General features: G+C 40.5%; 1 protein-coding gene across 3 annotated transcripts in view; it reads left to right on the forward strand.

Moving 5' to 3' along the window:
- The window catches only part of FoxP (forkhead box transcription factor P), a 141944-nt gene extending 127924 nt beyond the window's left edge, over nt 1-14020 (forward strand). For all 3 annotated transcript variants that reach the window (XM_080286336.1, XM_080286338.1, XM_080286339.1), the window contains 3 exons: nt 6478-6602; nt 11802-11877; nt 12193-14020. In XM_080286336.1, the coding sequence (XP_080142462.1) occupies nt 6478-6602; nt 11802-11877; nt 12193-12666 (675 nt within the window). In that variant the 3' untranslated portion in view covers nt 12667-14020. The remainder of the gene's footprint in view (nt 1-6477; nt 6603-11801; nt 11878-12192) is intronic.
- Nucleotides 14021-22219: the final 8199 nt, after the last annotated feature.

The raw sequence follows: 22219 nt of genomic DNA on the forward strand, positions 1-22219 counted from the left end.
TGCCTAGCCCCGGGCTCCTACGCTCCTCATGGGGCAATGTAGGATTGGATGATTGATAGATGGATGGAGATATATATATATATATATATACAGTACATATATATATATATATATATATATATATATATATATATACTGTATAGTGATCCCATGGTTATCGTACATAGTTGGTACTTAGCTTAGTGTGTGATAACGAATTTTAGGAATAATGAAAGCACAGAACCTTTGGGATTTATCTTGATTGGTGCTGGGCAACCCACTCATAAGCCCAAATCTTTCCTTTTACAACACTTTAGACCCACTAAATCCATAAATAGTATTATCATAAGTAGCAGAAATAGAAAGAAGTGAAAAGGGCACTGTATATAAGAAACATGTACCATAGAGAGTCCTGAGATGGGTTTGAGGTAAGGAGTTATGAGGCTAGGGGGTGGAGAGTTTGTGGTCCCCACCACCAGAGATTACCAGTAACTCCTTGAGTAGGGTCTTGTCTTTGAATCACTCAGCAGTATCAGAAGCCACATATACTGCACTATCATTGCTGGCAGAAATCCACTGAAGTGCACAATCTATCTATCTATCGCCAGGACGCCTCAATCCCATTTGGGGTGGCCACAAACAAATCACCTCCACGTCACCCTGTCCCCCGCTATTTCACTGCCCTGCTCCCAACTCACACCCTCCTCTCTCATATACCTCTCCACCCCATCCTTCCATCTCATCCTCGGCCTCCCCCTCCCTCTTCCCCCCTCCACCTCACTCACATACACTCTCTTCGTCACTCTTTCACCCCCCATCCTCTCCACATGGCCAAACCACCTCAGTGTGTTCCTCATAACGCTTCCTATCACATCCACATCCACACCACAATGCTCCTTTATATCCTCATTCTTCAGCCTGTCTCTCCATGTGACTCCACAGGCTCCTCTTAAATAACTCATTTCCCCTGCTCTGTCCTCTCCTCCATCTGTCAGCCTCTCTCTCCATGTGACTCCACAGGCTCCTCTTAAATAACTCATTTCCACTGCTCTCACTCTTGACTTGTGTCCTTACAACAACGTCCAAGCTTCACTTCCATACATTAGAGTTGGTATCACAATACTGTATTGTCATGTAGTAACTTTTTCACTTCCATGCTCACTTCCCTGTTTCTTATCACTGCTTTCAAGAAACCAGCAACCTTTCTTCCCTGCTGTACTCTTTCAAGCACTTCACCCTCCCAACCTCCATCCTTACTCATCACACTACCCAAGTACTTAAACGTACTCACATTTTCCAATTCCTCACCATCCAACCTCGCTGTACATTCACTGACTTCACCTCTTTCAAAGACCATCACTTTTACTCTTCCCTACATTCACCTTTAGATTCCGTTCCTTACACACTCTCCCAAACTCATCCACCAAGCCTTGCAGCTCCCCTTCGTCTTCACTCAACAACACAGTATCATCTGCAAACAACAGTACAGGGAGTTTCCAAACACTATCCTCTCTCACCAGGGCCACTCCAACATCCACTACCCTGCCTTGTACCTTTTTTATTACCCTATCCATATACAGATTGAACAGCCATGGAGACATGACACATCCCTGTTTCAACCCAACCTTCAAAGAGAAAAATTCACTTAGTTCACCATCAACATGCACTGTAGCCTTGGCACCATCATACATACTCTTCACAGCATTCAACAACTTCCCATCTACTCCATATATTCTTAATACTTTCCACAATCCTTGTCTATCCACCCTGTCATATGCTTTCTCCAGATCCATGAAAGCTGCATACAACTTCTTTCCCTTCTCTAGAAACTTTTCCACTAAAGATATAAGTGCACGATAACAGTGTTTTTTTGCAGATACAGTGTAAATGCCTGATAACGGCAGGAGTATAGATTTTCACTTTGCAGTGATAGTGAAAACTGCCATAATGAAGTGCATGATAACCAAGGGATCACTATACAGTATATCTATGTCTGTCTGTGTATCAGTCTATCTGTCAATATCTCTGTCTCTCAGTCTATATTTGTATATCTGTCTGTCTAGATAAAAGATACAGATACTAGAAAAATAATGTTGTGTCCAGAAATCTAATATTTCAGTTGGATTTGGGTATTGAGGGCTTGCTTTGTATACTTTAGATTTGCAAAATACAATTAAATAACTGTAGAAATGATACAGCTACCATAATATAAGTAAGCAATACAGGTAAAACTACCAGCATTTTCTTACAGTGCACCTGTTCAGAATATAGCCACATCGTTTTTCACACACACACACACACACACACACACACACACACACAAGGAAATGTTGTTAGACATGTATAGTTATTTACGGGAAATGATTGAGAAAAGCAACAATATAATTTTAATGGGTGACTTCATTTGTAAAGAGGTGAACAGGGAGGAATGGAACTCAGGAGGCAGTGAAGATTCGTGGGGCACTATATTATTAAATATAACAATGAACAGTGTGATGACGCGATGGGTCAAAAAAGAGACACGGTTCCTAGGTGAGGACACACCAGCAAGACTGTGTTTACTGTTTACCAAAGAACCTGATGTAATAGAATCCTTGAAATATCTGTGTCCTATTGGAAAAAGTGATCATGTGGTCATTGAGTTCCAGATGATAACAGGGAACGTGGAGCCAAGAGATGAGCTTTATAGGCAGGGTAGATACAACTTTGGGAAAGCCAACTTCACAGGATTGGGAAAATTTTTTGAAAATGCAGATTGGAGAAAATTCAGAGAAACAAGAGAGGTACAGAGGAAGTGGGATATTTTTCTAGGCTTCTATAATTCAGAAGTGGAAAAATTTGTGCCAAGAGTAAGGGGGAAAGAAAACAGGAAAAAGGAGTGGTTTTAACAGAAAGTGTATGATAGCAAAATAAGAGAGAGACATGGTGTGGAACAATTGGAGAAAGAGAGGTAACAACAAAACAAAGGAAGAATATAAAAGAACTAGAAATGAATACGCAAGAATACGCAGAGAGGAACAAAGGAATTTTGAAAAAGGTATGATAGATAAATGTAAGGATGAGCCCAAACTGTTTTATAGATTTGTCACTGGCAAACTGAAACAAAAGGAAGGAATCACCAAAGTGAAAGTAGAAGGAGAGGTCTATAAAGATGCAGCAATGCAAGCAGAAATAATGAACAAATGTTTCCAATCAGTTTTCACTAATGAAAAGGAGTTTATGGACGGGGAGGGAGTGACTAGAAATGTAGTGATAAAAGATATAAAAGTGGAAGTACAGAAAGTATATAAATTAATAGAAACTCAAGATGTAAGGAAAGCCCCTGGACCAGATGGAATCTCTAATTGGGTACTGAAGGAATGCAGAGAACAACTGGTGGATAATATTCACAGTTTAATTGTGTGTTCTCTGGAAGAGGGGAAAGTGCCTCAAGAATGGAAGAGGGCAAATGTGGTACCAATTTATAAGGGAGGAAACAGGGAAGAACCCCTGAATTATAGACCAGTGTCCCTAACCAGCATGGTCACAAAATTGTGCCAGAGAATTCTGAAAGATAGATGGGTAAAATATCTGGAAGAGATGAATATTTTGGCTGAAAGCCAGTTTGGATTCAGAAGTGGAAGGTCATGTGTTTCCAGCTTGTTGAGTTTTTACTTAAGAGCAATTGACTTGCTTCAGGAGAGAGATGGTTTGGTGGATTGTGTGTATTTAGATTTGGAGAAGACCTCCGACAAGGTACCCCATAAGAGACTAATGTGGAAACTAGAGCATATAGAAGGACTGAAGAGGAACCTCCTGGAATGGATGAGAGACTTTTTGAGAGATGGACAAATGAGGACAGTAATAAAGGATAGGATGTCTGGATGGAGGGAAATAACAAGTGGAGTCCCACAGGGCTCGGTGTTGGCGCCAGTAATGTTCCTGATTTACGTAAATGATATGGTAGATGGAGTGAACAGTTATGCAAGTCTGTTTGCTGATGATGCAAAGATCTTGAGGAAGATGGAAGTTGAGGAGGATTGTAAAATGCTGCAGGAGGATCTGGATTGGATACACGAATGGAGCCAGATGTGGAAAATGAAATTCAATGCAAAAAAATGTAAAATATTGGAAATGGGTAAAAGTACCAAGAGGCCATCACTGAATTATTTGATGTGTAATGAACCAGTCACAAAAGTGAGAGAAGAGAAAGATTTGGGAGTGCTGATCCAGGACAGTTTGTCACCTGAAAAACACATTAACAAGACGGTTTGAGACGTATAGTCTCCTGACTAATATAAGAGTAGCTTTTCATTATATGGATGAGGAGATGATGAAAAAATTGACAGTGGCTATGATTCACCCCAGGTTAGAATATGCAGCAGTAGTGTGGTCCCCACATAAAAAGAAAGATGTAAACAAGATTGAGAGAATACAAACAACAGCAACCAAAATGGTCCCCAGTCTGGCAGATCTGTCGTACAGAGAGAGGTTGGAAAAGCTGGATTTGCCTTCGTTGGAAGAAAGGAGGAAGAGAGGCGACATGATTGCAGTGTTCAGGACCATGATGGGAGTAAATAAAATTGACAAAAGATCTGTTTTTATAGGATAAGAGAGTGACAAGAGGACACGGAATGAAATTGAAGAAGCCAAGCTGCTTGAAGGATATCAAGAAATATAGTTTTCCTTATAGATGTATAGACCTGTGGAATAGCCTGAACAAAGAGATCGTCCAGTCTAAAAACTTAAATGAGTTTAAAGCTAAATTAGACTTACTGAGAAACAGAGACGGGACCCCACAAGCGTTGCTCATTTCCTGTTTATCACAATTAGGTAAATACAGTTAGGTAAACACACACACACACACAAATAAAAACAAAAATAAAAGCTGTGTTAACCATCTCTCATGGAAAATTAACATTTGAGACTGGGCAGATGTCATGATTGTTACTAGTGGAAGCTTATAAACAGTCCTTTGTAATTCCTTATAAGACTGATACTGCCATGTTTTATTAAAAATTGGTGGATAGTAAAGCATTATTTCTATTTGTAGTTCCTGCTGAGAGATACGGTTATCCATGTCAGTCAGTACTTCACTGAAATCAAAGAGTCTGATAGGCTGTTTTTTGCCCGTTGCTTAAGAGCTGGATTATATTGCTTGATAGCCAGCGATGCTGTTATTATTATTATTTTTTTTTTTTTTTAGATGCTGATTGACACAGCTTTTATTGTACTGGGTTGTCTATTTTGATTGCATATATTGTTTTGTTACCATAGTGTACACATCATCCATTGATTTAATATATCCTACAAGTGAAACATTAGGATTTCATCATTAAATTTGGTATGACAGTTGATTACTTTTCACCCTCATGTAATAAATGTGGATGGCTTTTTCATTTCAGGCTTTCTCATATACCAGAAATGGGTAATACTTAACTCTTCTAAGATTCTGTGCGTGTTCTTCCAATTCTTGTACTCCATATTAGTGGTGAATAATATGCCAGTTTGTGCAGTGTAATCAGCATGTAGGTGCAGGGTCTTTGTAATGTTCTGTCACCGTAGTCAGATTTATATAAATTCATTCTACTTTTGAGAAATTTCAGTAAATTTTCTCTGACCAATATATAAATTGAAGTCTGTCAGAGTTGAGCATCTAATTCTCTAAAGTAATTTTGTTAGTTTTATTATGGAAAATTATTATAATAATCTTTTCATCCATTTCATGAGGTTGTTGAATACAGAATATTAGACTGAGAGCACTCGTTAGGTTCCCAATATTAATACTGGTACTTCTGTTTCCACCATGGGATCAATGGGAAGTTTGTACAGAGGGCCCCCCCTGGGCCCGGACCCCTCCTCTCAGTCTCTCTGCTGTGTGTGTGTGTCCCGAGACTGCCACTCCCCGGACACTGCTTGTTATTGCTACCACCAGTAAAGGCTCTTTTTTGAGTTTCCCTGCCAAGCTGGCATGTGGCTGGCTCCCACCTAGCTGCCGTAGTGGCTGGTCGTCTGGTTGGTCAGCTGGCTGGTTGGCTGAGTAGCTGGCTAACTGGTTGGCTAACTAGTTAACTGGCTGGCTGGCTGACTGTCTGGTTGGCCATCTAGCTGACTGGCTGGTCAGCTGGCTGGTGGCTGCTGTGTCTTGGCCAGCTAGGACAAAGCCTGGTCTCTTGATGCTCATAGTGTAGATCGTTTACTCCTTTATTTATGCATTACATTTGCATGGTGCCACAGCCAAGTATTGAACAGTTGAGAGAAGATTTTCCTAATTTTTTTTTTTCATCTTTATTTATGAATCTGCAGCATGATAACGAGTAACATTTTAAAAAATTAATTTGACTGCACTGTAGCCAGTGTAACATTTACAAGTATTATTTTAGGCAAGTAACACAGATTAGCTGCTGCTTTTGGCTGCTCCATAGATCCAGGAATAATCCATTTTGTTTTGTATTATTATTTGTTGTTTTAGTTATTGATTTGCTTTGTGCTTACTGTCTTGTGTATTGTTCCGTTTAGAATGCCGTCCGCCACAACCTGTCCCTTCACAAATGTTTCATGCGTGTGGAGAACGTGAAGGGAGCTGTCTGGACTGTGGATGAAGTGGAGTTTTACAAGAGGCGACCCCAGCGCTGCGCCACTGGGTATGTTGCCCCCCACACCCCCCTTCCCTGCCTGCCACCGCCCCCCCTGGCTCCTCACGTCCCCTGCTCTCACCACCCTCTCCACACGTTATATATCCACTCTCTTGGTGGAGGGAGAGAGCAGGAGGCGCCCTCTGTATGTTTCCCCAGGGGCCTTATCTTATGGGCGAGTGGTTGGGCTTTTTTTTCATCTTTATTTTTCCTCTTTAGAAGTTTTTCTTGTGCTTTGACTTTTTCTCTCTTTTTTCTCTAATGTCAATATCGGTGGGCCAGAATGCGATCCGCACCAACCTCTCGCTGCACAAGTGTTTTGTGCGCTACGAGGATGACTTTGGGTCGTTCTGGATGGTAGACGACGCAGAGTTTGTGAAGCGGCGGCACCTGTCCCGCGGCCGCCCCAGGAAATATGAACCCACCACCCCACCACCACCACCTCACCACCCCCTTCACCCAGGGCCGCCCCAGGGGGTCCACATGGGCTTCCAAGCCACTTTCCCGCCCCACTCAGGCCCGCCCCTGCCCCCACAGTAAGCACTGCTCACTGGCTCAGCAACAAGCTACCTGGGCGGGTGGGGAACCACCCAAGATCCTTAGTCTCCCTGCCCGCCCGTCTGCTCCCCCTGCTCATCCCTCTCACACACTTACTCACTCCCCTCCCCCCTAACACTCTCCTTCATATGTTGCTACATCTCCATACTACGTGACCAGCCAGTGCTAGGCCATCCTGAGCCAGTATTGTAGAGGAACATTCACTAGTAGGCACTGACACCTGGTATGTTTTCATCACATCACACACCTGGCTCACACATTCTGCACACTACCATCTTTCTCCTATATAGCCTAACTAATTGGCTCATAGTTTGGTTCATGTAGAGTTTTGATTGTGCAGTTTTTGGCTGTAATGTTTGGCATACTAGATAAAATTAATAATCATTGCTCATTTGTCTCTCAGTAAGTTGTGTAAATACAAATCTGTTTCTTTGATAAGAGTTACTCCCCCAAACTTTGGCAGATTCATATTACTGTGCTAGTATGTTGATATATAATGTATTTCGGAAATGAATTCCTGAAAAATTCTGTTAATCACAGTTTCAGAAGCTTTTCTGGTGATGAATCCCTGTAAGTTAAAACATGATCTTGTTAACAAATGTTACAAATACTAAGAGCTAATTCATTTTAGCCATGATTCTTAGTATTTGCTGGGGAATCAGTCTGTAGATAAGAGTTTATGATGTAATGTGGAATTCAGGAATCAAAGATTGTTTCATCCAAACAGTGGAGGATGATTGTCCATGCTGGCAGTATGATGTGCTGCTTTATAATATACTGAGATCATTTTATAATTATGCTGTGTTCTGAAAACACATGTTAACCAAACTTCTGTCCTGTAGAAGTTCCAGTGAGCAAATCGATTTCTTCCATATTATTACCATTTCTGTTGCCCTAAATCCAACTGACCTGTGTATAAAAACATACAAGATTGTTCCATCCATCCATCCATCATCCAATCCTATGCCGCCCCATTAGGAGCGTGGGAGCCCGGGGCTAGGCAAGTTGGTCCTGACCTTTGAGATGAGAGTGACCAGCCTCATTCATCCCTGAGTGGCAATACGTGAGCAATAAACCCCAACCATCCTTAGGATATAAACCTACACAGGCTCAATCCAGTTGGAGAGCCTTCATTATCCACTAAACTACCAGGTGCCATAATTTGGTTATATGGTTACCACCCTGCGTAGTAAATGGTTTCCTGGTGTACAGGAAACCACTTGGCTTGTCACTCAGTGTATAGTCACCCATGGGCAGAAGGAAGAGGAAGGAGTGAAGGAAAGAAGGACAGAAGAGGGAGTGTAAGGTCACACATAAGAAGAAGGAGGAGGAAAGAATGAAGGAAAGAAAGACAGAAGAGGAAGGAAGGAAGAGAGGAAAGGGCAGACACCCATAACAGCACTACATTGAGTGAGTGGATGGTGAGTGCCCCCTCCCACCACTACAAGATTGTTCATCCATCCATCCATCATCCAATTTTATGCCGCCCCATGAGGAGCGTGGAATCCTGAGGCCAGGCAAGTTGGTCCTGACATTGAAGATGACAGTGACCAGCCTCACTCATCCCTCATTGGCATTTCTGTACATGAGCAGTAAACCCCAACCACCCCTTGGATATAACCTTACACAGGCTTATCTGATTGGAGCGCCTTAATTACCCACTAAACCACCAAGCGCCATAATTTAGTTATATGGTTACCATCCAGCGTAGTAAATGGTTTCCTTGTGTACAGGAAACCATTTGGCGTGTCACACTATGCTTAGTCACCCACAGGCTGAAGGAAGAAGGAAAGAAAGACAGAGGAGGGAGTGAAAAGTCACCCTTTGGCAAAAGAAAGAGGAAGGAATGAACGATAGAAGAGAGGAAAGGGCAGACACCCAAAGCAGCACTACATTGAGTGAGTGGATGGTGAGTGCCCCCACCCACCACTACAAGATTGTTTATACAGTATATTATCATATATATTTGGGTGAATATTGTATGATGTACTGTACCTTTGTTTTGAAATTGTTGGGCACTCTGTGTACATGATGCAGTTTATAAATGGAAAAATATAAAACCTGCCAAGTGTTTATTTCAAGTTGTTACGTGTTTTGCTTTGTCTAGGATTTGGCAGTAATGGATATTTAAGGGTCAGATTTAAGTTGTGGTTGTTGTAGCCTCAGTGCTGTCAGCAAAATGAATGCTACCATAGTAGTACTGTAGTGTGGCAGATGGATACTTCCAAGCTTGGTGGTGATGTGAGCAGGTGTGTGCCCATTTTTGTATTGTGCACTGGTACCAAATTAACACACAAATACATATGTGTACTACATGTTGTTAGTGAACTTGTAGTTAGATCAACCACCATTATGTATAGATGTTAACACCTTTAACTGTTTGCAGCATTACCTGTGCTGATATAAAGTAATTTAAAAATACAGTAAACAATCCCTTCATTGTAAATGTACAGCATCTCATTTAGCTTCAAAATTTGCTAAATACAGTATTTGCACTTCATTCTTTAGGCATATGTGTCAGATTATGCTCTTATTTGGTGAACTGTATTGTAAATCTGTAAAAAATGTTATTCATACCTCATCACGCAGTTGAGTCTCGCAGATCTTAAATATTAGAGGGAATTTATTTATTCTTTTTATCACTGTTGCTTGTTTTGCATGTGCAGCATCAGTGATTGCAAAGTACATTACAGTATACTTAATGAAATGCCTCATTACTTTGAAACTGTGTACAGTACTGTGCTTAAGGAGTACAATACTAGGTACTCCAAAGAGAAGTCTCCTAGAGATCTGCTTGTAAGAAATGTTATTTATCAGTATATTTGTGAACTATTTACTCAGATTTGTAAATCCTGTTCTTTTAGAATTTCATATTTGAAAAACTCAGCTGTAGTATTTTGTAGAGTCCATTATGTTAGATCCAGCAGGTGTTGCTCGTTGAAATCCACGATGCCATATTGTTGATAGCCTTCATCATTTTTTTTTTCAGTTTAAAGATAATTAATTTGACCAAGTAGATAATTAAAATCATTGGTTCCTTTTAAAATACATCATTTATAGATATATTATTTCTTTCAGGTAGATAATAGTTAGTAGGGACTCCAAGAAGGTAGTGGCAATATCTTGAGTTGCCAGCGCATATTATTCTTGTTGTGAGGAAAGGTCACTTCATCATTAATAGGAAATTTTTTTTCTGAAAGCATTGACACAGTCACGATGTATCATCCACTCTACACCTCCTACCTATGCCTCATCTTATCCTTCACCAGATTCCCAAGCTTGTTTTTATTATTTTTTGGTTTGTAATGTGTATCTTTCTCAAAAACACCCTGAGGTGGGAAATTTATTTAAACTAATGTGTAATGTCATTATGGATTTTTTTTTTTTTTTTTTTATTTTTATTTTTTTTTTTTTTTAAATACACTGATATTCTGAATGTTACCCACAGACCTTTGGAGAATAAAAGTTTCAGTTTCTTGTTTCTGAAGCTGTTCTGTTGTGTTTTGTGTATGAAGATATTATCTTGGAATCCATGAAACTTCTGTTTCTTTAAGTTCCTTATTTTATTCTTCTTTGTTGCTGCCCCCATTCCCAAGTCTGAGCCAAATAACTAATAGACCTTAAGGCTTAACACCCAGACGAGTTTTTTTTAACCACTTAAAGAAGAAGGCTTGTTGAGTCTGCTTCTGGTGCTTATAACTCCTGAAAGTGAGCAAATAACTCTGCGCTTGTGTCCGATCACTTCACTAATCGTTTGGGTGTTGACGGTAGTTCGAGTAGTAGTTAATAATCCCCCGTCTGCCATAACTAATTCAGAGGGAGCAACTACCGCCACTCAACCGCAAGTATTTTCTACCTTATCTCTTTTTCTCTCCAAGTTTTTCTACATCGTTTTTGCACTTTTTACCACATTCTCTTATGCCTTTTTATATATACTATACCTAGGGGAATGCCAACAGATTGTTCGCTTATTCAAGTGTTTCCCATCTCTTTAAAAATTTTATCGATGTTGTGCCATTTTCAAACTCTCTTGATGTTCTGCACTTCTCCATTGTCTTTATGCTTGTAACATTCTCTTCACCATTACTAGCTTATTATAGCACACATTTTCTTCTTAAACGTTCAGTCATTGAGGCCACGCCAGAATCTTCATAAAAAGTAAGTTGAACATTTATTATCCATATATAGAAGGACGTAATAAAATTGCTATATGATACTTGAAGAAAAATTACTTAACTATTCAGTGAGAGTTGGAGAAATGGTAAGTATTGCATGGTAAGTGTGTAAGCTGCAGCAGCAAAAAGTACTGTATTGTCATTTTCAATAATTTTTCTATAATACTTATATACACCTGCATGTTTTTTTCCAAAATCTCATTGTTGTCACTTAGAGTTTCAGTCGTTATTTACATAATATATGGAAATATATTTCCCCAGATGTACATAAAGATATGCAGCATATTACTTCTAATGACATAGAAAATTTGGTACATGTTTGTGCTTTTGCCAGATAATCACACATTACCAGTATCAGTTCAAGATATATTTTTATTTAAATTTGATGGTCTTCCTGTTATTTAAGTGCCTTTGAGGCTGTGATGGCTGTGAGAGGATAGTGGAGACAGGCTAACAGATTGTGACTGTGTTTCAGGAGTGTGGCCAGCAAGAGCCCTACACTGACTGGCAGCCCTACGCTCTATGGCGAAGCACTCAATGCCAGCCTTCAGGTAGGCTAAGTCATTGTGCTTATTTACTGTATTAACATATTTTAGCAGTTGAGGTGTATGTAGCATTTGGTACCTAATAATAATTAACATCAGGGATGCAGTGGTAGTTCTATAGCAATTAACTGCTAAGAATTCAGTGTGGTAAAAGTATGAGTAAAATATAGTTTGGTATCTTGGGGTATTCAGTATTATAATTCATTGGATGGAGTATCATTGTATATTTATTACAGTATTTCTAAAGCCTAACAGTCGTAGTAAAATGGTAGTTATAAATGTAAGGGAAGTAGAGTAGTGTGTAATGCGTTCTGTTGGCAGGCTGCACTAGCTGACAGCAATCTGCCTCTGCTGAACAACACCTTCAACCTACCATCAAGCATGGAGAAAGGCAGCCCACCACCACCACCACCCACATCCTATCATGAGACCATGGGTAGATCAGGGGAGGAAGAGGAGGAGTCACAGCAGCGAGAGGAAGGGGAAGATGGCTACCCCACTCAGATGGTCAAACAAGAGTACACAGAAGAGGAAGAATCCCGCCGGGAATGTGGTGGAGATGACCCCCATGCCCCTCCACCATCCTCACCCCCTGGCCCACATTACCCCCCATATTCCAGCATGGAGGATGAACCTCCACGGTCCCACAGCCCCACGGTGCCCCCCAGTCCTGTGTCCCAGCCTCCACCCCCTCCACCTCCAGTGTCCCATGTGCCCACATCCTTGGGTCTCCCACCCCCCCTTCAGCTGCTACACGAGGCACACATGCGCCCAGGACCCCCTCTAGAGGGATAGGTCAGTAAGGGAGGACCCAGGGAGTGACAAAGCCCTGTAAAGGTGAAGCAGAGCCCTGAAAGTTGAAATAGGACCCAGGTAATGAACCAGGGCTTGGAAAGTTATACAGAACCCTTACTGGTAAAACAGGGTCTTAAGGAAATAATGTATAGCACAGGAAGGTGATTATTGCCCTGCCATGAGTGTTGAACTGAACAGATAAACATATACCTACTGCCATCTTTCCTGAGCTGCCAGTCAGTGACTTGCACAGTTCCAAGATGGAAGCTAAACTTGTGTTCCATATTCAGATAAATCATTATCATTCTTTTTTTCACTAGTGAAGCTTTGGTTTGCCCATATGAATAAGGGAAACCAGTCAGAGGATGGGGAGTTTGTTATTTTTACACTGATGGAACTAGACTTTGTACTAGAATTGTTTCATATCAGACTAGTCTTACCTAAGGCACTGTCATTGGTAATGGCACAAGTGTTTATATTCTCGGTGATGGATGGACGTTGTTTTGTACAGAGCAAGAGACTAGACTGGGATGTGATGGTGTTCTGTAGTGAGTTTAGGACTGCAGTGCTGGCAGACAACTTGCTTCACGTAGTGTAGAGTAGACCAACACTTGTATACCATTCCTAGTTGGGTTTACACTGTGCTTTTCTAGCCCCTGTCTTGTGCTTGTGCTTGCACCTCTGGTAATCTCAGTCAAGCTGATGTGATGCAGTCATTGGCACAAAGGTTACAACATTGTTACATCTGACAGCAAAAAAGATTCAGATAGCTCCAAAGTGCCATATGTTGAAATTCTGAATGTGCATTCAGTTGATGGAACTGTACAGGTAAAATTTTGATCTCAACCGAATATGCTCTTCCATGACATGAAGAAACTCAGCACTGACCAAGTTAGAGGCTGTCTGTTTTTCTTGCAGTTTGAAAGTTTTATCTTTCCAGGATGTACAGTATTTGTTTTGTGTTTTACTTTGCAATGACATAATGTGTGTATATTTTCACTTGTCAGAGGGTACAGAGTAGCTGCTATTAGTACTCACCTTAAATGCACTTTTTTTTTTTTAAATTTCTGGTGTCGTAGTTGTACCTCAAGAAACCCACCTAATATACATTATTTATTTGTTATTTATAAAGTAGGGTAAGTGGGGTTAGGACAGCACAGAGACAAGCTCCATAGTACTGTAGTAACTTAGTGTAACTAGAGTTAATCAAGCCATCCCATACCTGTGTGAGCCATGGGAGTGATGTAGTGCTTTAGTGGTCATGTTTGGGCCCAACTAATTATAATCATACTTGTTTTTAAAAACTTGAAAAATAACAGGTTTCATGGTAGGTTTCAGTATGTGTTTATGTATATATGATACATACCAGTACACACACACACACACACACACACACACATATATATATATATATATATATATATATATATATATATATATATATATATATATATATAGTATGTTTATATATATATATATAGTATATTTATATATAGTATATATATATATATATATATATATATATATATATAGATATATAGATATATAGAAATATATATATAGAGATACAGATAGAGAGAGAGATATAAAAATATATATATATATATATATAATATAGATATAGATATATATATATATATATTATATTATATATATATATATATATATATATATATATATATATATATATATATATATATATATATATATATATATATATATATATATATATAAATATATATATATATATATATAATATGCGCAAGTGTATATGTGTGTGTGGGGGGGGGGGCCTCACCATCCTTGCACTCGATGTAGTGCTGCATTTGGGTTACTGCCCTTTCCTCTTCCTTCCTTCCTCTTCTGTCTTTATTTCCTTCATTTTTTCCTCTTTCTTCTGCCTACGGGTGACTTTACACTCCTTCTTCTGTTTTTCTTTCCTTCTTTCTTTCCCCTTCCTTCTGTCTACGGGTGACTCTAAACCGAGTGACAAGCTAAGTGATTTCCTGTACACCAAGAAACCATTTACTAGGCTGGGTGGTAACTGTATAACCAAATTATGGCACCTGGTGGTTTAGTGGGTAATTATGGCACTCCAGTCAGATTGAGCCTGTTTAGGTTGATATCCAAGGAGTGGTTGGGGCTTATTGCACACATAATGCCACTCAGGGATGAGTGAGGCTGGTCACTCTCATCTTAAATGTCAGGACCAACTTGCCTAGCCCCAGGATCCCATGCTCCTCGTGGAGCAACATAGGATTGGATGATGGATGGGTGGATATATATATAATATATATATATATATATATATATATATATATATATATATATATATATATAAAATCATACATACAGATACACATGCAGAATATTTTACCAAGATTTAGCTGAAGATACTTGGATACCAGTGTCATATCAGCTTCTCACTAGCAGTAATGGTAAAACCTAGTTTGTAATGGAGCTCAACCAAAGTTATGTAAATGTAAACATTGACAGAATATTAACCAATTATGCACAAATCTGTTATGCTGTGTACATGTTTACACTAAAAAGAAACATAAAATGTCAATCCAGGTATGTAATATGCTTGACCACTCCCCTGCAGTACACTGACTGGGCTTGGTCAGTAGGAGCCACGTAGAATGGACCATTTCTAGATGAAAGCATTAAAAAATGCTACTTAATAATGCATACTCAAGCCTGTGTACTGCATTACTATTGTAGGTTAGCCTTGCTGTGGTAGGGACTCAGGACTATAGTGGGGAGCTAAATTACAGGCATCTTTCAGTACACTTTCTCAAGTCCATGTGAATGTGGGTTGCATTTTACCTCCCAGTGATTTTATTTATTTAATGTAATCCCAAGTAGACAATCATTAGAGAATGCCCCCTCACAATACAGTAGACCCCATTGTAGTTCTGTATCCAAAAAAAATAATAATAATAAAAAAAAAAAAAAATTGCCGTGTGTCCCTGTTGATGGCCAAGTCTATGAGCTTCAAGTAGTAAACATTCCTTCTCTGGGTTGGGTGAAAGCTCAGCCTCCCTCAGCAATAAATGTTTTTATAGTCACATGAAACAGATCTTGTCCACTTTATTTTCTCCTTCAAGACTCGGCTGCTCTTAATGGCTGGTTTTTATGTGAAATGTGTTTGGTAAATATTTTCTTGAGTTGCTCCTGTTAGCATGTGATTTATGCAAGGTTCTTGTGACCTGTTGGAATTACAAGGTATTTCTCATTACGGTACTTTGTTTAGGACAGTGAATGTGAGTGTTGGAAAGAGGCCCGAAATCTCTAAAACCTAAGCTTACTCAGTGATAAAAGCATGATGAAATTATCATCACATGTTAAGTAATACTTGTAGTGCTGTCTGTCAAAGGATGCTATGTTATGTTGACCACTTGTAGTGTATGTAAGAACAACACAATGAAGAAATTGGTCACATCGTTTTATGTAGGCCCAAGGGTATTAATAAGTGTCTGGAAGCACTGGGGGGGCATATTGTACATAAACTTTGTCACTATCAGTCTGTAGAGAAAACCATGTACAGATGCTATTTTATTTAGTGTTTTTCTGAAGAAGGGAAGGCAAGGGTCTGCATATATCATCTGACTATATATGAGTTGACATAGTGATGATATGGTGGTGATGAAGTGTCATGTATGGGTTTACTGCGTACAAGTGTTGCCACTTATCTCATGAGTACAGAGATAGGAGGTCTTGCACAAGCAGACATTAGAACATATGTGTATACCAGAGTTGTAGTGTGTCAGACACCTTTGCAGAGAAAACAGGTTATGTAGAACTTTCAGACGAACTTTTATTGAACGTGATCTGTGATGAGTTAATTTGGAAGAATCAATATAATGACATATTTAAACAATACAGTAGTGTATAATAAGGATCAGCAGTTATTGGGAATCATTCTTTGTGGTTTTGTATTTTATGCACAAATTATGAACAGCACAAATTTACTAGTTCCTCTAATAATGGAGTGTTTAGAATGAAAGTTAATAATTTATAATGAACAAGTACAGTTATAGAAGATACTATGCAGACTGATTGGAGAGGGTTGGTCAGGTTTGTAATGAACTATGCTGCCATTTTTTTTTGCATATACTATTTTACCTTATTTTGAAAGAGTTTTGCATTAGCTCGGAAAGTCACTGAAGAGTCTATCAGCCGTTATCATCATTGAGCAATGTTCATGTCCTCACCAGCACTTAGTAAACTGGTTCATGCTACATTCTCACTCATTCTTTTCTTGTTGCAAGAAATGAAAAACCTTGAATGAAGAGAATTTTGACATTGTTTTGGTTTCAGTGGTTATCTATATACAATGTACTTTAATTTCAGTGATAGGTTGAAACACTGTAACACCCCACATGTAAAGCCCGTACTGCGCAAGTAAAGTCATTAGAGTATTTTGTCCATTAATTTCAAGCTCCTCTAATCACAGTAGCAATGGAAGAGATAATCTTCCATGCAGAATAGATTTTGCAAGGAGACAGTCAGGTCCAAAGACTCCATGTTTGTGTTTTGGATTGTGCCAGAAACTAAAGCATTCTGATTCAGTTAATTATTGAGCAGCCTGTTTAAAAACCTTCAAGTGTTTTGTAGGTTTATGCAGATTGTAACACTCTGTGATATATATTTTGTGGTTTTGTAACACCAGTTGCTCAGTGTCTTGTAAATTGTATCTTAGAGTTTTTCATACTTAGGTTCACATGTCTGCTGTCTGTATAACCTTGATTCTGGAAATACTTCAGATCGTAGAAGTGCAATGGGGTCTACAAAAGCCTGTGTTGCTTAGAGGCAAAGCAGGGATCCTCTCTTTGGTTCAGTGGTAACGTGCATGCTTATGAAGCGTGAGGGCCTGAGATTGACTTTCGGCTAGGAGAGTGTGATTAATTTGTTTTCATTCTGGTTATTACACTAGTTGGCAGCAGTGTGGGATGTAAGGCGAGGCTTGGAGGGGAATGATGTTGTTGATTGCTGACCGTGTCCAAGTCCTTACGTCCCGGGGGGTGAGCTGTTTGGTGTGGTCCACAGTGTCCCCAGTGGTGGCCTCCAGCGGTACGCTACCATTCGTTTTCGTTTTTGTTTTTTAAAGGCTCCAACATGCTTGCATGTCGGCCTTGGTCACCTAATGGCGGCTCTCCATGCTGCACGATCCATTGCAGCCTCCCTGTTCAGTCCCTTAACCCTAAGGTCACACTTAATGACCTTGTCCCACTTCTTTCTCAGTCCACCCCTCATAACCCCACCCCCAATATTAACACTTCTTACCTTCCTCACCCAATTATCATCCCCCATCCTCTCCACATGTCCAGACCACCTCAATCTACCTCTGCTCATCACAACACCAATACACTCCAGTCCCATCCTACCTCTCAACTCTTCCGTCGTAAACCCAGCCCCTCCAGGCCTTGGACGCAGGGACGCACTGCACATCCGCCTAATCATTGTCATTTCTGTACGTCTGAGCCGGCGAATATCTTCCTCCTTCACTGCCTAGGTCTCACCACCATACAGCATTACACTCCTAACACATGCTGCATACAAAGACCCCTTAGCACATAGGGAGAGCCCTCTCAATGTCAGGAGAGGCAAGAGCTCCCTGAACTTCTTCCAACCACTTCTCATCCTAGCCACAGAGCTAGCTCCAGCCCCACCTCCAGCACACAACATGTCTCTCACGTAACAAAACTCCTCCACACACTCAAGAGATTCACCAGCAAGTTCAATCCTTTCACGTCTGACAATCTCCACCTGCTCACCCCGGCACGACGTACACATAAAATCAGCATTATCTCGCAGTCTACCTCTGATACCACTACATCTCTTATGCACCCATTTATCACACACATCGCACAAGATGGAATTACTTCCCACACCCTTGTGGCAAACTGCACATGGCCACTCTCCCTCGATTTGACAGTACTGCCACCAACCCTACATATCATCACTTGTTTTATCTGCATTTACCCTTAAACCCTTTTGCCCCATACCATCTCTCCACTTCCTAAACCTTTCCCCCGCCTCCCTTTCGTTCTCTGCAATCAACACCAAATCATCAGCATACAACAACTCCCACGGGAGTCCGTTTCTAAAGTCACGTGAAAGGGCTTCAAGTACCATGATAAACAACATGGGACTCAAGACTGACCCCTGATGCACACCAACATTCACAGAAAACTCATCACTCAAATCTCCATTCACTCTCACCTGGGTATGAGCACCCACATACATGGCCATAACCACCCTAACCAGCCACTCCTCCAAGCCAAGCTTTCTCATTGCCCACTTCACCACCTCTCTAGGGACTCTGTCAAAGGCCTTTTCCAAATCAACAAAAACAAGATGTGTTTGAAATTGACCAAATCAATCACCAAGGGGAGAAAATGGTGATGCAATGGGGTCTATAATAGCACTTGTTAGTTAGAGGCAAAGCAGGGATCCCATCTTTGGCTCAGTGGTAATGTGTGCATCTACAAAGTACTAGGGCCTGAGATCGAATCTAGGTCAGACCAGTGATTAATTTGTTGAGTTTCAGTCCAGTCATTACAGTAGCAAACCTATTCATGCCCTTGTAACCTGTAATGGGGGAGGTATGTGGGAATTTAGCAAGAATGGCAGGAATGATAATCACATTAGTGAGAGAGACTGGCAGGATACAAAAGTGACAGATGCTGTGAAAACAGTAACGAAGAATAGGAAGGTAAATTTTGAATGAAGGAGGTCTCTGCATGACTGTGAAAAACATTATGACTAAACATAAGTTGTTGTCAGTATTAGAAGGACACATCAAATCTATTTTGACACACTCTCTCAACCCCTCCAGAACTACTCACACTCCCCTACCTCTTCTCCTGTAACTGTCCTTTTTCCTGTCTCACTCCTCTCACTGGCTTTTCATTCTCTTGGGTGCCCACCTACCCATTTTTTCAGTCCTCACTACCCTTAACCTCTTTCCTTCCCTCAGCTCTTTCAACCCCTCCAAACCCTCTCCAGATATTCCCATCTCTTTGATTCTCACGTACTCCCTGCCTTAAGTCTTTTTCTCTTCTCCCTTCCTAATTTTTCTTCTCCATCCCCCTTTCCCTCTTTCCACCCCATTACCTCTGAACCCCTCCACATTCCTCTCTTAACACTTCCCTTCCTGACCTCCTCCCATGTTTCTCTCTCCTTGCTTTTTCTCTTTCTTTCGTCGCTCTAGTACTGTATTTATAGTTTTCCTGTGTGCTTCCTGCTGCCCTTTTTTTTCTCCTTGGGCCTTGTTCTCCTTCAGCCTCTTTTTGTCCCTCTCTGAGCCACTTGCCATCCCACACCACCACTTTTTGTGACCACCCCCCCATCTCTCTCTCTCTCTCTCTCTCTCTCTCTCTCTCTCTCTCTCTCTCTCTCGTGGAAGAAGGAATCAAAAGCAGACAAATTTCATGAATGATCTGGTAGCTCATCTTGTTCCAAGTCAGACTTCAAACATGTTGTTAGGCAGTACAGTGTACTATACTCTGTTTTATCTGAAATTGAGATGTATGCTTCCATACTTCACGCATTCTTTTCTTTCTAAGATTGCTCATTTGTTTTATTATCTCATATAACTAGCATACACTTCACACCGAAACATTCTTGAACTTAATTTCTTCGCCCTAAGGACGTCTATTATATTTATCCTTGTCATCTTCAGATGACTCTGTGCTGTGTAAGGGAAATTTCATGAAATGGAGGGGTTAGATATAGCTTTCTTGAATTGTCTCATTTTCAAGGGGCTTTCCTAATGTGAGTAAAGTCTTGTGGAAGTAAGAAGAGTAAAACACTGAAAAAGGTCATCAGATTAAAAGGTTTCAGCAGTCTTGTAGATGTATTGTCTTAAACTTAGGAAGCAGTCTAGCATCTCTTCCTTTATGTTGCTGTGTGGGCCCAGGCTCATCTCAAACTTGAATCTGATGAACTGCAGGCTGCAGTTGCCCTTCTGCAATCCACCGTCCTTTTGGGGGCAGGGTGGGAGCTGAGGGATGCTTAGTTAATCAAACAGTGGAGCCATCCAATGATACTGTTGCCACCTCATGGTGGCAATATCACAGTATTTCTGCGTATGACAAGTTATTTATGCTTACTAACTAGGAGAGTATATGAACGTGGAGGAGGGGGGGGGGGAGTAACAGGACTGAGGACGAGACTGAGGAATGGGATAGAAAAGTACTGTATATACAGTAAATGACGGAGATGAGAGTTGGAGAACGGGCTGCCTGATGGTGGCAGACACAGTGACAAAACCAATTCATTTGTAGCCATCCATTTCAGGATTAAGGTCATTAGCAATAGACCGACATGTTGTTTATGCACTCCATTTATATAACAAAGACATTAATATAGAAAATAAAAACTAATGTTAAATAACCAAAGCAATTCAGTACAGAGAAAGAAGTGCAAGACATCCCCAGAACTTAAGAGAATGTAATCTCATGCTTTGTGAGAAGAAAAGCATAGGGAAGTGTTGTGGCAAGTGATTAAAAGGAAGAAATTAGAGTTATGTGGAATGAGAACATTGTGGTCCAGTCTATAGTAAGTGGCCCATAGGAACATGTTGAGAGGGGTGGGCATGGCCTATATATCCATGGGAACAGGGTGTAGCTGGGGAGGTTTCAGGTATATAGCTGTGTTTGATACCAACTTTGATGACAATTCTTTTGAGTTAATCTTGCTCCCACCTGAAATTTTATTCAGTCTAGGAAGGAGCTCTTTAACTGTAGGGCTTAAAAACTACCTATGTATCTTTGTCGGTGATACTGATAGAGAAACAGTGGTTTGGATGATTTAAGGGGGACTAGTGTGAAAGATGATGGAAGCTGTGTTGACACTCCTTAATGATTACCTAAGTCCTGATGAGGTTGTGTGAAGGAGGTGACAGGGAGAGAGAGGGGAGGAGCTGACAGGAGAGGGTAAAGATGATGGGAGAGGGTGGAAGTGATGAGGGACGAGGTGGAATTGACATGGGAGGGTGGAGGTGATAGAGAAGAGGGTAGGTAGAAATGACAGAGGATTTGGTAGAGGTGATGGGGGAGAATGAAAATGATAAGTAGAGAGTGAAGGTGATCGGGGAGAGGGAAGGTGATAGTGGGAGGAGTAGGTGATTGAGAAGAGGGTGGAGATGATGAGAGAGGGTGAAGGTGTTGTAGCTAATGTAAGGAGGAGGTTTGGAGGGTGGTGATGGTGAGTGGAAGGTGATGGAGGAGGGAATGATGATGAAGTGGGGGAGGGGACAGGGTAAGGTGGAGGTGACTGGGGAAGGGATGATGAAGCTAATGAGTTGTTGAGAGGTGAATAATGAAAGGATGTATGATGGACAAAAAAGACAGAAAATTCAGTCCATTTATATGAAGATAATTTATACCTCAATGCATTTTGAGGCTTTTCCTCAGCTAATTAAATCTACTTGAGGTTATACAGACTGAAGTAATCATACCTCAGTGCACTCATAATTACAACAGGTTAATATACATACAGTTATATCTTTGCTTTCCATCACTCTCTACTGCCCAATCATGGA

Source organism: Coenobita brevimanus, chromosome 111 (genome assembly GCF_032717465.1).
Source record: "Coenobita brevimanus isolate Jiangsu-jjx chromosome 111, ASM3271746v2, whole genome shotgun sequence".
Taxonomy (NCBI): Eukaryota; Metazoa; Arthropoda; class Malacostraca; order Decapoda; family Coenobitidae; genus Coenobita; species Coenobita brevimanus.